The sequence below is a fragment of the Anser brachyrhynchus genome (assembly GCF_964034855.1).
Source record: "Anser brachyrhynchus genome assembly, chromosome: 2".
Taxonomy (NCBI): Eukaryota; Metazoa; Chordata; class Aves; order Anseriformes; family Anatidae; genus Anser; species Anser brachyrhynchus.
The window spans coordinates 7,330,842-7,346,554 of record NC_137695.1 but is presented as its reverse complement, the minus strand read 5'-3'; the positions used below and the strand labels follow the sequence as shown (position 1 = coordinate 7,346,554).

General features: G+C 45.0%; 1 protein-coding gene across 7 annotated transcripts in view; it reads left to right on the top strand.

Moving 5' to 3' along the window:
- PRKAG2 (protein kinase AMP-activated non-catalytic subunit gamma 2) overlaps positions 1-15,713 on the top strand; it is a 217,368-nt gene that overhangs the window by 166,380 nt on the left and 35,275 nt on the right. For all 7 annotated transcript variants that reach the window (XM_080578544.1, XM_080578543.1, XM_080578545.1 and 4 more), the window contains one exon: positions 171-243. In XM_080578544.1, the coding sequence (XP_080434670.1) occupies positions 171-243 (73 nt within the window). The remainder of the gene's footprint in view (positions 1-170; positions 244-15,713) is intronic.

Here is a 15,713-nt window from a genome sequence, read left to right as displayed (position 1 = left end):
GGGGCTGCCCCGGAGCCGCCCGTGCTCCCCTCAGCAGCCGCCTGCCTTCCCCTCAGCGCCGCCGCCGCCTCCTGCTCCTATTCCCCCCGGCCGGCTGCTCCGATGCCGCCCCGGGGCCGGTGAGTCGGCGGCTGGATGCTCATCTCCTTCTCCTCTCTTCCCTCCCGCAGGCGGCTCCGGCTCCCTCTCAGCTCCCGGCCGCCTCCGAAGGGATGCTGGAGAAACTGGAGCTCGAAGATGAAGGTAAAAAAAAATAAAATAAAAATAAAAATTAAAAAAAAATGGGGGAAGGGGAGGGAAAGGGGCAGCCCCGCTGAGGAGCCAGCCCCAGCCCCGCGCCTTTTGTCCCGGCCGCTGCCTCCTGAGGGGGCTCCCTCAGAGGCCCCGGGCGCGCTTTGCAGCCGCAGGGCCGCTGGTAGGGGCGGCGGGCTGAGGGGAGGCAGCCCGCGGGGCGGCCCCGGCCGCCTTTCAAGCCCTCTTTCTCCTCTAAAGCGCCTGTGATACCAAATATAGGCGCGGAGAGCTAGGTGCGAGCAGAGCTGGGAGGCTTGCGAGCTGCGGCTCCTGCTCCTCAGGGCTCTGCCTGCGCCCGTGATCTGGGTTTTCCTCGTGTGGCAGCTCCCCTGCCTTGTTCCTCGCTGTTTTATTAGGAGCTGTGGCTTAACAGAGGGCTGTGCCTGACAGAGAAACTCGCCAGGAGTTTCTCTATCTTGCAAGCACAAAATTATCGTGGAGAATCTGTAATATATTCACTGACTTGACCAAAGCATTCGCTTGCCCCAAAAAAGGTCCGTATTGAACGTCTTGAGCTTTTCAGAAAGGATTAGATCAGTGGACGCGCTGCTAATCTGTGTGCTCGGTGTTGTGAAGTGCCTCAAACTTCACGAGCTGGGTTTTTCCGTAGTTGGTGGCTGCTATTGTAAAATGTAGGACAAATATTTAAGGAAAAATTGGAAATAGTAGGCTGAGTCATTCTGTGAAAATAAATATCTAAGCTGGTATGCTAATAAGGCACCTTCTTGGTTAGCAGCGTGCTTTTTGCAGCTGTGGGGCTGGACTGGAAAAGTAACACCTTTTATTTTAAGCTTCCTGTGTGTGAGAAAAGGAAGCTCTTGACAATTGGATTCTTCGAGCTCTTTTAGGAGCCCGTACAGAGTCTGATTTCTCATGAAACACTTGTGCCTTTGAGTTGTAAACATAATGAAATATAAATATTTAATGCAAGGGATTTGTTGCGAACTTCTAGATTTCTTCTCAAACTGATTAACTAATTTTAGTCAGGCTTTCATTTTGTGCTTATTAAGAATTAAATTTACTGGTTACTGTTTTGCTGTTTGTTTTTTTTACAAAAATCTAGCTGCTATTACTAGATAGATCCTAAAAGCTGCTGACTCACTAACAGTTAAATCATCATAAGAGCTGCTATAAACACTAAAGCTTAGATATCTGAAAGGGATATCAGGTTTAAAAAAAAATAAACTCGGTTTTATAACACTTTTACTACTTTATGTTGGTGGAAGAGACACCTGAGTAGGCTGAATGCCTGTGTGGCTCTTAAAAACATTGCAGTAAGATAACCAGCAGCTTTCTACAGAACTCAGGTTTTCAAACTTCAGATTTGCTTTGTTTCTCAGCTCGTTTAACGCCAAAACTAAGGCTTTGTGGGTAGGTACTTGAGCTGTGTGAGTGAGAGCTGTTCAGGCATCTGTCAAAAGACATTGCCTAATAGCAAATGTGTGACCAGTTTAAATTGGTATGTAAACTTTGAAAGGAAGCTGTCATCTAGCTCGCTTTCCGGATTGAATGAATACCTGGTTTTATACCTAATTTTATAGCAGAGTGGGAAGGGTGTGGAGTGCTATATTCAGAGGGTAAGGTGCAAGTGAAATGGGGTGTGATTATCGGAGCAGAACTTACTGTTCGGGATGCCTGTAGAAGGAAATTGATAGAAAATTGAGACGCGGACGGAAATGCGGCAGCTTAGTTGCGGTACGTGTTTTATGACCTAAATTTTTGCACTAGTTGTTGTAGTTTGTGCTAATATTGGGGGTGGGGGAGTAAGATGATATCTGATGGTGATAATATTTTTGTTGGATGGCAAGTAGTTAGTACGCGGAAGTTGAGAAGCTTCCTTAACGTTTTAGTAAGATTTAATTAGGTGGATGCAGCCATAATTTAACTGATGATCTTTTGTCAAGCTCCAAGTGAACTCACTCCAACAATACCAAAATTGGAAGGTAAATAAGAAATTTGAAACTTGTTTTGAAACTACTTTTCTGACCTCTAATTTTGAGTATTTCTTGCTAGCTTTTGAGTTTCTTTATCCATCAACAGTTGATAATTGTCTTGTTTGTCAAATTATGCTGCAGTTCTCTTGAAACGGGTTAATAAAAAAGGCTGGAAAATGAGGCTCAATGTGTTCCCTGAATGCCATCCAGTATGCTGAAATGGATTCCTGCTTGTCATTCTCCTCAAAGGTTACACAAATGAGAATGCGAAAGCACAGAAGGCATTCATTTAATTTGGATTCTAATTAAGAGAGTTACATTGGAAAAAGCAGTACGAGAAAGATTTATAGTCTAAGTAGTAATGTAAGGAAATATGCAGAGTCTGGCCTGATGAGATTACTTCTCAATAAAATGGTACTGTCAACTCAAGGGGGACTTCTTCCCCTCTGAACACTTTGTACATAATTAATGTGGGCAGTACTACACATGACGTTTCTGTACCAGAAAGGAATGCTAGTCGTCTTGGTTGAAAGCCTGTCTACTTAATATATCTGGCCGGATTCTCTGGGGTCAGGGAAACTTCTTAGGGGTTGATCCCTTGTTCTTTCTAGCATTGGCTCAGTAATACTGCTCTCAAGTGATGAAGAAGAGCAGATCGCAGTGAGATGGTGTTTAACAGCACCAGCTGCACTACAGCTGAGGTAGGACAGGCTGTGGGCTGATCGTGTGCACAGAGGAGAAAGACTGGGTAGTCCAATGGGTACTGGTTTTATTTAGGACTCCTTAAAGGGCTTTTTCCCCAACAGTAGTCGGATCAGAAAAGGAAAAATGCTATTGTAAAAAGTTCAGAGTATCTTTTCTGTTCAAACAGAAAATCCTCCAGTTAAAACGTTATTAATGTAAGACTCTGAACTCATCTTGCTCAGTGTTCCTTGGATGGGGCTGACCTACCTGTGTCTTCTCAAAACGAATGAAGGTTATCTGTTGGTGGGTGTGGAATTCCTCATGGTAGCCTGAAATTAGTGCTGAGAGACTTCTCACAAGTCTGTAGATAGACTATCCATTTTTTTTCTTTATATGTATTGTGGCTTTGCTTGTTCTGTACTAGTGTTTACGCAGTCATGTTTTATATTAGGGTTGTTTTTACTTCTGATCAGTGTCAGGAGTACTTAAGGGTTGTATTTTATGGGGAATGAGATGAACGTGGAAAAGAGCAAGAAGAGATTGTTGTGAAGGTCTAATGTGAAAAGAAAAAGGGCTTTAGTTAACAAAAGAAAGCAAAGCGTAAATTGTTAAGCTGGAATTTCAGAAACAGTTGTGTTACAGCAGTTACCTGTGCTGTGCGAGTGGAAGCAGGGTTAGAGAAGCAAATGTGTACCTGTCAGTGGTATTGATTCCATTGGTACAGTTTTAGCATGATTTTTGGAAGCTAGCTTTGTTGCAGTGTTGGCTCAAATCCACGTCAACCTCTTCTATTCACTCAGCTTGGGCAATGAAGTTGTTCCGCAGCCTGGTGACACCTCGGGGTCCCTCGGGCCCAGCCCCTGCCCCAGCAGGGCCACCCCGAGCAGGGTGCCCAGGCCCATGGCCAGGCGGCTTTTGGAGCTCTCCAAGGAGGAGACCCCACAGCCTCTGGGCAGCCTGGGCCAGGGCTGTCACTGAGATAAGTTTCTGGATGTTCAGAAGGAACCTCCTGTGTTCCAGTTCGTGCCCACTGCCTCCTGTCCTGGCACTGGGCACTGCTGCAAAGAGCCTGGCTCTGTCCTCTCTGGACGCTCCTTTTAGGTCGTTGTATACATCGATAGGATTCCCCTGAGCCTCCTCTGGGCTGACATCCTAACAGAAGTGACGCTCTAGTCCCTTTATCGTCTTCATGGCCCTTCATTCAACTCTCTCCAGCATGTCCAGGTCCCTCTTGCACCGGGGGGCCCAGACCTGGACAATATTCAAGTTGTGGCTTTACCAGTGCTGAGCAGAGGGGAAGATCACCTCCCGTGACCTGCTACGCTTTGCCCAGTGCAGCCCAGGGCACTGTTAGCCTTCCTGATGGCAAAGGCCTGCTGCTGGTTGTGCCCCACTCGGTGCTCAGCAGGACACCAGACCCTTTTCTGCCAAGCTGCTCTCCAGCGGGGTGCTCCCCGGGCTTTGCCCTCCTCCGCGTACTCCTTGCGCTTCTCCTGGTAGCTACTGATGAGGCAAAGCTTAACTACTTCTTTTCTGGCATCTGCTAACTGTTCTGGCGTCCGGGAGTCTTCGCGACGCATTTTCTGCGGACAGGAGATAATTGCATGGTTCTTGTGTATCTGTGCTCAATTCCTAGCCTGGGAAAAGTTCTGCAGGCAGCAGCATAGCACTGGGGTCACGGGGCTGATGCGCTCGCTCTCGAACGCCCTCCTGCCATGGATTGTTGCACAAAGTAGCACTTAGGCAGTTATTTGATAAACAGTTTGTATTGGAGTGGAATCTCTCACGGTAATGCTCTGGCCTGCATCTCGCTTTCTTCTTCGCCTGTGTCATACCCTTGTTTCTGGCCGTCTCTGGAAATAGGCTTTGAGCAGTAATTGCATCCCCTTTTGACTAACTGTTGTGTCTGGAGTCATTCCTTCTGCGCTCCGTGGGTTTTCTGGGAAGTGGTTTCTTACTGAGCTCCTCCTTTCTGCCAGCCTCCCGCTGCCACACAAATATCCGAATCAAGGTACGCAAACAAATGGCACTCTGAGGCCAAAAATAGCTGCAAGAAGTTAGCAAGAAAATGCACGTTCATGTGCATGCCAGGTTTTGTTGCAGAACGTAAGGCTGAAGGATCAAGCGTTCAGGTTATGAAAGAATCCTTTAATATTTCCTAACCCTATTGTGTTTCGTATTTCTTTAGCAATACGAAAGATAAGGCTTTCTTTTATAACTGCAATTTGTTTCTGATGTTAATTAGGTGGTTGTTCAAGCTGTTGAGAAATGGTATTTTGACCATGAGGTGTGCTCTGAGATATCAGGGTATGCGGTGATGATGATAGGGGGTGCTTTGCGGGGCCTTTCCTCAGCCAATTGGAACCCTAAATGTACGTAGCAAGAGTTGTTACATGGAGATAATTGGCATTAATGGACTTTATGTAGTTGTAGATCAGGATTCGTTTCTCTCTCTGCCTTACAGTTCATTTGTGGTGTAATATTTGAGGCACAATAGCACATTAGGAACAAAAATCCTGTTACATGGTGCCTTTTTCCCCCTGGGTACCCCGTTTGAAGTCAGACTGAATACTTGCATCCAAAACTACAGTCAACAACTGCTCCCACCGAATTTACTCAACTTTTATTTTTCTGTCATCTTACAGCTAAGAATACCAAGGGTACCATGAACTTTCCAGAAGAATTACTTCTCTGGGGTATTCAAATTTCAGCTTTATTACTTCATGCAAAAAGTTATGATCGAGTGCCCTGCTGTCCTGGGCAACCTCACGTCCCTTGTCTGCCACTTTGCTGTTTAGGAACATTTTACAAGTTTTCTCATGGCGTTTTCCCTCTTCAAAGCTGAAGGATGGCCGTTATGTATGAAATTACAGGTCAGTGCAAGTACAAAGCCTTCCTTGAACAGCATAAAACATACTTTTGGCGGTTCTGTCTTAGGTAAAGGTTGTTCATGCAGTCTGCACGCTGGTCTCTTACCTTGTGCAAGTACTGCATTGGGTTCTTTCTGGAAGCCCGGTGCTCACTGTCTCCAGCCAGTCCTTACTCTTCCTGCTCCTACAAAAGATGCAGCTCTTGCTCTTAAACTGAGGAAAGCCCTACTTGATCTTCACTAGGAAATAACCAGTTGACAGCAGCTAAGGCACCCAGAGCAACTCATCTTTCAGGAAACAAACTTTTCAAGCGTTATTACTGTCCTGAAGATCATTTGCCAAGGTAAAAGATACAGCCCTGTTACATAGGGTGAGCTCTAAAAATGGCTGCTTTAGGTCTTTGGGTTGGAGGAGCTTCCAGATGGAAAAACTTCTAAGAAATTTTAATATTGTCAAAACACTTCCCCAAACCTGTTCCTGGAAAGAGTGGAACCATTCTGGCTGAGATGTCCTAGGGAAAAAAAAAGAAAAAAACATAGGAAAAATGTCTCTGATGGCAGAGGTGAGTCCATGTAACCACTGGCAGAATTGCAAGCGACTGAAAGCAGAACGTTTGAGGAAGTGTTGGAGCTGATTTGTGTCCTAGTAGTATTGCACCTGCATGATCTGCAAACACAATGTCTACCTAGACTTTAGTAAAGCTCTTGGCACTTCCCCACAGCATTCTTTTGGAGAAACTGAAACTGGCTGGGGCCAGAGTTGTGGTGAATGGAGTTACCTCCAGCTGGAGGTCAGTCGCTAGGGGTGTCCCCCAAGGCTCAGCACTGGGGCTGGGTTCCTTTAACATCTTTATGAATGCAAATGCTGCGTTCGGCTTTGGGTCCATCACTACAAGAAGGCCATCGAGGCCCTGGGACATGTCCAGAGCAGGGCTACGAAGCTGGTGAAGGGCCTGGAGCACAAGTCCTGTGAGGAGCGGCTGAGGGAACTGGGGCTGTTTGGTCTGGGGAAGAGGAGGCTCAGGGGGGACCTCATTGCTCTCTACAGCTACCTGAAAGGAGGTTATACTGAGGTGGGAGTTGCTTTCTTCTCCCAAGCAACAGGACAAAAGGAAATAGCCTCAAGCTGTGCCGGGGAGGTTTAGGTTGGATATTTGGAAAAAATTCTTGACTGGAAAGGCTGTGAGTCATTGGAATGGGCTGCCTGGGGAAGTGGTTGAGTCACCGTCCCTGGAGGTATTTAAAAGACATGCAGCTGTGGTGCTCTGGGACATGGGTTAGTGGTAGGCTTGGCACAGCTAGGTAAGGGTTGGACTTGATGATCTTTGAGGTCTTTTCCTACTTAGATGATTCTGTGGCTTTATAATCCTCCTAGTGAAAGCCATTATGGGTTAGCAACTGCTTGACGTAAGGTCAGAGGCTCTGGGTAACATCATCCCAACTTCCAAATGTCCCGAGAACCCCTTCATGTGTTGATCAGAAGATGCTGAGCTTGCAGAGACATGCGCTCCAGTAGTGACAGAAGTGACAGATGTGACAGTGTCAGTGCTGCCTCACAGCTGACCACACGATGCTGCCACTTGCCTGTGACCACTCTGGCGAGCAAGCCCCGTGTTTGAGCAGCGTGGCCTCCTCACTGAGCAATATCCCGACGGAGATCTGAAGGATTCTGTCTGGTACACCCTGGTACACCTCGCCAGGGATGAGGTAGGGGTGAAATAACGTGGTGGTGGTGGCGGTGGTAAGGGTGACAGCGGAGTACTTGCTGAAGTTGGCTCGATCCGGTTGTTGCTAGATAATCACGAGAGATGCTTCCGCTCCTAATCGCTTGCAGCAGAAGTGACTGTCCTTTACGATAGGGCTCCTCGTGAAGCAGGCTGCCTCCCGGATAACTCGAGGCTGGATGAGCAGAAGGCTTTGTCTGTGGGGCCTTCCTGTGAGGTCACCTACAACAGCACTGCTTTTGTTAGGTTAGGACCTTGCTCTTTGCATGGCACTTAAGCTGCATACAGTGACTTTATTTGAATATTTTGGCTTCCAGCATTTAAAACTGGACTAGCGTTGCAAGGAGGAGGGGAGTAGGTAGGTCTCAAACATTTTAGGGAATGTAGCATTTCCCATGGATGCACAGTTGACGGTACCAGTTTTTCTTAATGCTTCTTGCCCTTGAAACAAAACTCTCCTGTCCATACTGGGACTGTTCGCCTTTGGGTGCGTGCTGTGGTGAGCTTTACTGTGGCTCTGCGAGCAGAGAGGACTGACAAAGGCAAAGCCAAGGAGGTTGGGGGAAAATCCTTCCATGGAGTGTTACACCAGTGTCTAGTACTGAGGTATCGCCAAATCGAATCAATACAGATACAAACATAACTATGCAGAGCTGAAATAGATGTTTAGATATCTAGTTTGGCATCAAGACAGAGCTTTGCAAAGCTGAAATAACCTCATCCTTCTTAGTCACCAGTGTCTGGCATGTTTCTGAGCGTGTGGATATTTTCACAGGAGCTTTGAAGACTATTTGAGTAAATCTAACTTGTCTTTTAGATGCCTTCCTCCTGTGCTGAACTTCATGTGGATTTTGCTGTTTTACATAAACCAGCTTGATGAAGAATTCTATTGAGTCAATGTTGTCAAGTTTAACTGTGGCAGAAATTAGATGGCACTCCTAAATTTTGTCTAAAAACAGCATTCTTATGCTGCAGACTCATAGTTTTGTTTCTGACAGGGAAGTTTCAAAGCTTGTTTCTTTTTTTCTTTTCCAAGATGTTTTCTCTCCTTTTTTTTTTTTCCCCCAGACTCTTGCTTTTCTCTGATTATTCAGTTCAGACACTGGGTATTTTCAGAAACAAACTTTCAGCATTCAGTACCCCATGGTATTCTTTGGCTACTTAGTATGAATTCGTGCTGCCACAGAGGCAGAAGATACCTGAGGTGCTGGAGGAGAGAGCAAACTGGGGAAGGCATGGAAAAGGGCCATTTATGTCACCAGAGAATATAGAAGTTGTGTTACAGGAAGCAACTGGAAAGGCTTTTGATCCTTTACTATGGTGAAAGGAGAGCCAGGAGGGGACTTGATAACCCTGTGTATGAAAATATCCTCTAAGGAGTGTGGGAAGGGGTAAACACCAAGGAGGAAAATTAGCTGAATGAAGAATAACGCTGGCACAAGAACAAATAGATACAGACACTTCCTGTAGAAACCTTTGAACAGTATTCTGATTTCAGCATGTTTGCTGTGGCAGTGAGGTCCGTAGGATACACTTTTGGTGATTTGAGTTGTTTCAAGGAGAGAGGAATCAATCGTTCAGTGAAAGGGGTTGTGTGGTCACCGTTAATAGAAGGCTCTGAATGCCATAACACAGAAGGTGAATGCTTTGCCCTGCTTTGCTTTACACTTGTAGTTGTGTGTTTGTCTTCTGCCATAGCCTTCCTTGAACTCATCTACTCCTTTTCCTTTTTAAAAATAAAAAATACAACTTTGTTCTGCCTGGATGCTGGAGAAGGATCAGCTTTGGGTGAAGTTGCAGTTAATGGGATACAGAGAATGGATCAATACAACTTCTAAACTAGGTTCCAGAGAACTTAGCTAAATGCTGAATATATTGTACTGATGTGTGTTGGATCTCACCTGCTTCAGGTAGCACCTGTCTGTTCTATTTCTGTGCAGCTCCAAGCAATACCTGCCATTAGTTAAGTCTCTTCAGTGGCGTACTGAGTGATTAAAAGCTTTCAGATGTTGTCAGTAGGTAGTTACTCAGTATTTGAGACCAACAGTTTAAAAATTTGGGTGGAGAAATGCCTGAATGCATGCTTACAAAACGTTTTATTAGACCCGACCGAACTGTTTCTCCAGCAAGCATAGTCCAAAGTCCTTAGGCTTCAGCCAAAAAATTTATTTCTTCCTTTAAAGCATTTTATGCCTTGAGATTAGATTAGGAGATATTTCACTGAAGACTAACACAGATTAGATCCTTACCCTGTTCAATAAGGATGTAGCTGTGCCTGGTGAGGATGTGTGCACTCATTTTGGAGCTGCTGGTCTTGTGGACAGTGCTCTGCTTGTTACAGTGTGATCTTAAACTAACCCTGCACAGACTTAAAGGGATATTTCTCTTCTAAAGTGTGTGGGCTGTGTGTATGTAGTAGGATTTATGCTTGCTCTAAAGAAACTGCAAAAGCTCCCATTTTTACCAGCCTTCCTGTATAGGTGATATTCCCCAGGATACAGCCTGCTTCCTTCTTACATCCCTCACAGACCTCGAACCTTCCCTGAATGCAGCTCCCCAGCGTATGGATCCCGATAGTAATATTCAGAGCCTTAATACCATTTTTGGTTTCTTGGGTTGTGGCCTGCATCTCGCAATCTTGAAGAGCATGTCTGCATTCCAGACAGGCGACATCTTAAATTAGATCTTTGTTGGGGATGTTTAGGGAAAAATTGCAGTGCTTGTTGTCGAGGGAAGAACTTGAACATGTTGTTAGAAAATGTTTCAGGTCCATTTCTTCTTTCTTGTGGTGAAAATCTTAGAAGCGCTGTTAGGTTGAAGGGTGAAGCTGCTGCCTTACTCACAAAACCACAATGAAGCAGCTTTTGGCAAAGTACAAATCTTTAACTTTGACCAGCAGTTGATGTCGGTGATAGTGGGCTGTGTCAGAAGTACTCACTTGGGCTTGTGATATTGTTTACCAGTTCCCCAGGTAGTCCCCAAACAACGCGGCTCTCGCATGTAAACAAATAAGTTTCTGTGCCTGCCTGGACAAGAAACTTCAGAGTTACTATGATTAGCTCTGGAATGTGAGATTTCTTAAGCTGCTCGTCGCTTTTTGTCTGCCTCAAATCTCACATAATTATTTGCTCAGGCAGCCTGCTAGCAGAGGGCAGCAGGACAAAGAAAGCGTTAACTTCTCAGCCTGTTTGCTAGGACTTCTTAACTCCAAAAACGAGCAACAAAATTCAGTGCAGGATTTCGAAGTGTGCTGTGACACACATGGAGGGCTGAAAACAAACTGAGTCTTGCATTGTTTCAGGCAGCTCTTTGCATTAATTTTCTCTTACAAATCTTGGTTCTTACTGACTTGGGAGAAGTGGAGATATTCAAGCCTAAAACCCAGAAAAGTGGATCTTCTGATCTCAGGAACTCCTAGTCCGTTTTTTTTCTTCACTAAGGCAGGATGTGCCTAGGCAGTGTCTGATGTTTGTCTCATTCCACGTTTAGGACCTTTGAAGGAGGAGACCGTACAATATCCCAAGGTTGCTTTGTTCTGTTTAGCCAGCTTCTGGAGGGAGTTAATAGCCCTGTAACAACTGGGGTGGGTTTTTGTTTGTTTGCTTTTGTTTTGTTTAAGCAAACTGCCTTTTCCCCACTTGTGCTTTATTAAATCAAATGAATAACAGTAGGGTAGTTCTTAGTAGTACTGTTTAGTCACTCCCCTAATTTGTGCTCATCAGACTGAGTGCTTTTTTCCAGTTCTGTTATTCTTTGAAAGACTAACTCCAAGCCATTTATGAATATGAGCTTAAATTCCTGCAACCTTGCTGCAAACTCTTGGAAACATCTTCAATCAATTCCTGACTTGAAGATCAGTAATTAAATTTTTTGAATAAAAGGGAGCCCTGATTCTCTGAGACTTTTTGCAGTGTTGTACCTGTGAAATATCAAGGTGCAAATATCAAGGTGCTGATTTAAAAAAAAAAAAAAATTCTCTGAGCCTAGCTTGTAGAAAACTTAGGTGATGAGGTCAGGATGTGCTTTTTTTTTTTTTCTTCACTGGAGCCACTTTTCCACGTTCCTTCAGTAGTTTTTGAACATGGTAATCAGTTTCAGCTTAATTTCTAAGAAATGAAGGCTTCAAAACCCCAGTTCTGTGAAGCCTTATGAAAGTGCAGAGTGTGTCCCTCTTGCAACAGCACTTGTACAGAAGAGCTGTGGCATGAACTTAAACAAATTGCCTAGTGAAAAATGACATATAAGGTGGACCAAAACTCTTTGAAAATAGTTTGTTTTGGAGCTCATATCTTAAAAAATGCCCAGCCCTCGTTGTCCAGGCCTGCAAATTCACTGAAAAAGAGGTCTTAGTTTTGCTGCAACTTGGGCTGCTTCGTGTGCTTGTGGAATCACCTTGTGGTGATTCTACTGCCCATTTTTCAGGTCTAGTAGCATCAAAGTTTGCTTTAATATCTATATAGCAAATGTGCTGTGTTTATTTTTTTTACCCTTCCTTTTTTCATCCACTTACTTCATCCACTTACTACTTTATCCTGTCTGAGTTGGACTGAACTGTTCTTGAAAATCACGTTGGTTTTCTTTGCTTTCAATAAGCTTATTCTCTAGGTGCCTATAAATACGTGGGTTTTAATAACTTGTTTCAGCACGTACCTAAGTGTTTGGACCCTTCCTAAATTTGTCTGGCTTTCCTTTAGCCTAGAATTGTATCTTCCCCTTCATGAACTTGGTGAATTTGGGGATAGTTGTTTACAGGTAGGTTGTCTCCTGTCTACATCTGTAACATCTCCTGTCTCTGCATCAAGCACCTGCTTGTGACGAGGGGAGATGACGTCTGAATCACTTAGTGACCTGAAGTGACTGAATAGTTACACAGACTCCAGAGTTCACAAGCCAAATTTATGTGTGGAAAGGTGCAGATGCAAGCAATCCTAAGTCTTATTTCAGTGTCTCAAGCAACTACAAATACAACTTCAGAGCTGAAATGTTTTAAGACATGTTGTGGCTTCTTTTAGCTCTGAGTTGTTGTTTTAAGAAAAAATGAACCTTCTTCTGAACACCGAAGCAATGAGACATTTGTCCCTAACCTGTTCGTGTGCCTATTTTTCCTCCTCATTTCTTGTACCTCTGGCACCTCTTCCTGTTTGTAGGATGCGTTACAGTTCGCAGGACATAGCTTATTCTTTCTAATAGTGTCCCTGCTCACGCTGTGTCAAGTGCTCTTCCTACCCGAAGTTACGTATTCTCATTGTAATACATAATTGAATTCATCTTGGAGCACCACAGAAGCTGTTGATAGAGATCTGCAGATAAACTTCCTATCACTCCTTTGTATCAGCGTATCTCCGATCTGTAAACTCAATCTGATCTTTCTTTAGCTGCCAGCTCATGCGTTCCTTTAGATCAGGGGTGGGAAACATCCATCTGCGACTTCTGTATCACGTAGCCTGTGGCTGCGTGAATAATGCTGCCTTGTAAGTTTAACGTGTGGTCTGCCAGCGTATTTTAGGTTTGTTTGCAGCTTTCAGAAAGAAATGATTTCTTGTCGCTGTCTTTGCATCCTATCTTATGCTTCCCTGCATTTGAAATCCTCTCAGCTTGTCATGGAATAGCCAACCCCATCGCTGTCATCATCGTGCTTTCCATGTGTAAGAATAAACTCGCTCTTCTCTTCCTAAAATCAGAACTAGTCCTTCGCTAGCCTTGGTCGCTGCATTAGCAACAAAGTTGTTCCAGGCATGTTCTAAAAACTTCATGACTGATCTCCTGCTGTTTACAGCAGGCATCTTTGTAACCATCTATTTCCACCTTTTCCATCTTTTGTTGCCACTAGGTCTTATCCTCTAATTACGTGGGTGTTTCTTGGCACTTGGGTGCTTTCTTCCTGAGAAGTTTCCTCATGAATGAGCAGAAACCAAATGGTACAGTATGACAACACTTTTTTTTTTTTCCTCTGCTTGCCCTTCTTAATCTAAGTCAGTATTCTTCTCCTACGGAGTCCAACACTGATTCTTCTCCTGGTGCCTTGTTTCTTGTCTGCTCTCTTCAGTGCTCCTGGCTGCAGAGCAGGCAGCTCAGCAGACCGAGAAGTCCTGCTTTCGTACTGCATTGTTCTGTTACAAAACAAGCTGCTTGTTCTTTTCTTCCAGTCCCTCAGTTCCCGTGCCTTTCATCGGATACTTTGTACATTCAATTTGTCTGTGTATCCTTCAAATCTATTTAAAAAGAACGTTATCCTGACAAATTAGTCATATTTCTGTTCTGGGGGGTAGGTTGAGACAGAGCTGTTGCTCATCACTGCAGCAAGATTCTGCACGCAGCACAGCCCTGGGTTTGTTTCCAGCGCTGGTTCCTGGCTGGGGGATGCTAATAAAAGCCCACCCGAACGCTTGATTCCTGGAATTTTGATCTCAGAACATCTTTCTCATTCAAACGCCTTCATTTCCTTTGAAAATAATTTTCCAGGGACTGTTGGTCAGCTTGTAGAGACACCTGAGGAATAGGCTGTGGTTCTCACTACTGTCACTGCGGTGCTTTGGGTGGGTTAACTCTGTCCGGTCTGGGTGTCTCCTGGAGCAGTTGTGTTAGGGACTTACACAAGAACTGCTGCTCTCTCCTGCTGCTTGAAAGTTGTGGCAGAAGTTATCCAGAATATTAACGAACTCAGAATATTAACTAATATCCTGAGTTGGAAGGGACCTCCGAAGATCGAGTCCAACTCCTGGCTCCACACAGGACCACCCAAAACCAGCCCCTACGTCCGAGAGCGCTGTCCAAAAGCTTCTTGAGCTCCTGCAGCTCAGTGCCGTGCCCACTGCCCTGGGCAGCCTGTCCCAGTGCCCGACCACCTCTGGGTGCAGAACCTTTCCCTAACACCCAGCCTGACCCTCCCCTGTCCCAGCTCCATGCCGTTCCCTCGGGTCCTGTCGCTGTCCCCAGAGAGCAGAGCTCAGCGCCTGCCCCTCTGCTCCCCTCGTGAGGGAGCTGCAGGCCGCCATGAGGCCTCCCCTCGGCCTGCTCTGCTCTGGGCTGAACAAACCCAGGGACCTCAGCTGCTCCTCACACATCTTCTCCTCCAGACCCTTCACCATCTTTCTAGCCCTACTTTGGACACTAATAGTTTCATGTCCTTATATTGCAGCACCCAAAGCTGCACATGGTACTTGAGGTGAGGCCGCACCAGAGCAGAGCAGGACAATCCCCTCCCTCCACCCACCAGCAGTGCCGTGCCTGATGCGCCCCAACACATCCAATAACTTCAGACTGAGGGCAGACAGAAACTTTATAAGGTTTGGTGACATTTTAAAGATAAAAATATAGACAGAAGAACAACAAGCAAGGTTAGTGACGTGCCTTCCGCCTACTGTGTGCTCTGCCAAGAGCTACCTGTAACTCGTACTGCCTTATTTAACTGGTTAGTCACCCCGGTGTCTTCTGGCACCGTTGGATGTAGCTGAGCCAACCTAATGGCTAGCTGCCATGACAAGGATGTGGTGTTCTGCAGCTTCTAGGGCATGGGAAGGGCAGGAGTCACCTGCTAGATACAGGAGCTAAACAGACCTAAAACTGGTAAGACCAGAAGGCCAAATCTCTGAGCAATCCAGTGTTTCCGCCAATTTGTGGAACAGTTCTGTGGAAATCTAGAAGCACCGGGTGAGGGAGGGGAGCCACACAGCTAGCACGAGGGGAACAGCAGCTGCTGCTGCTTATGCTGCTATGGAGCCAGGTTTTTTGGACTTGGCCTCTGAAAGGTGGAGTTATTCTGCGTTTGGTGGCAAAGGAATGTTGGCTAGGAATATAAAAAAATAAAAATAAAAAAAAAATTTTTAAATTGCTGCTTAAGCCATTCTCGAATTGCTATTTTCACTGCCATATGGATTTATCTACTACAAATTACTGTTAACTAAATACTTTTAATGAGTTATTTTACATGAGTAAGGAATATAAGATTACTAAAAGAAGTGTTATACCAAGAAAAGGAAAGCTTCTCAGCATGGTTATACCAATAAACCTCACCTGATGCATTGCTGTTCGATCAGCTCTGATTAAAAATTGGGATGAAAAATGCCTCTAACAGTAACAATTGTAACTTGCTGGTATCTGAAATGTGATCTTCAGTATCTTTGAAGCTTTGATTTTTTTTTTATTTTTTTGTGAGTGGCTTGGAGCAACTTAAACTACAGATGCATGTGTTTGTGTCCCGTAATGGAA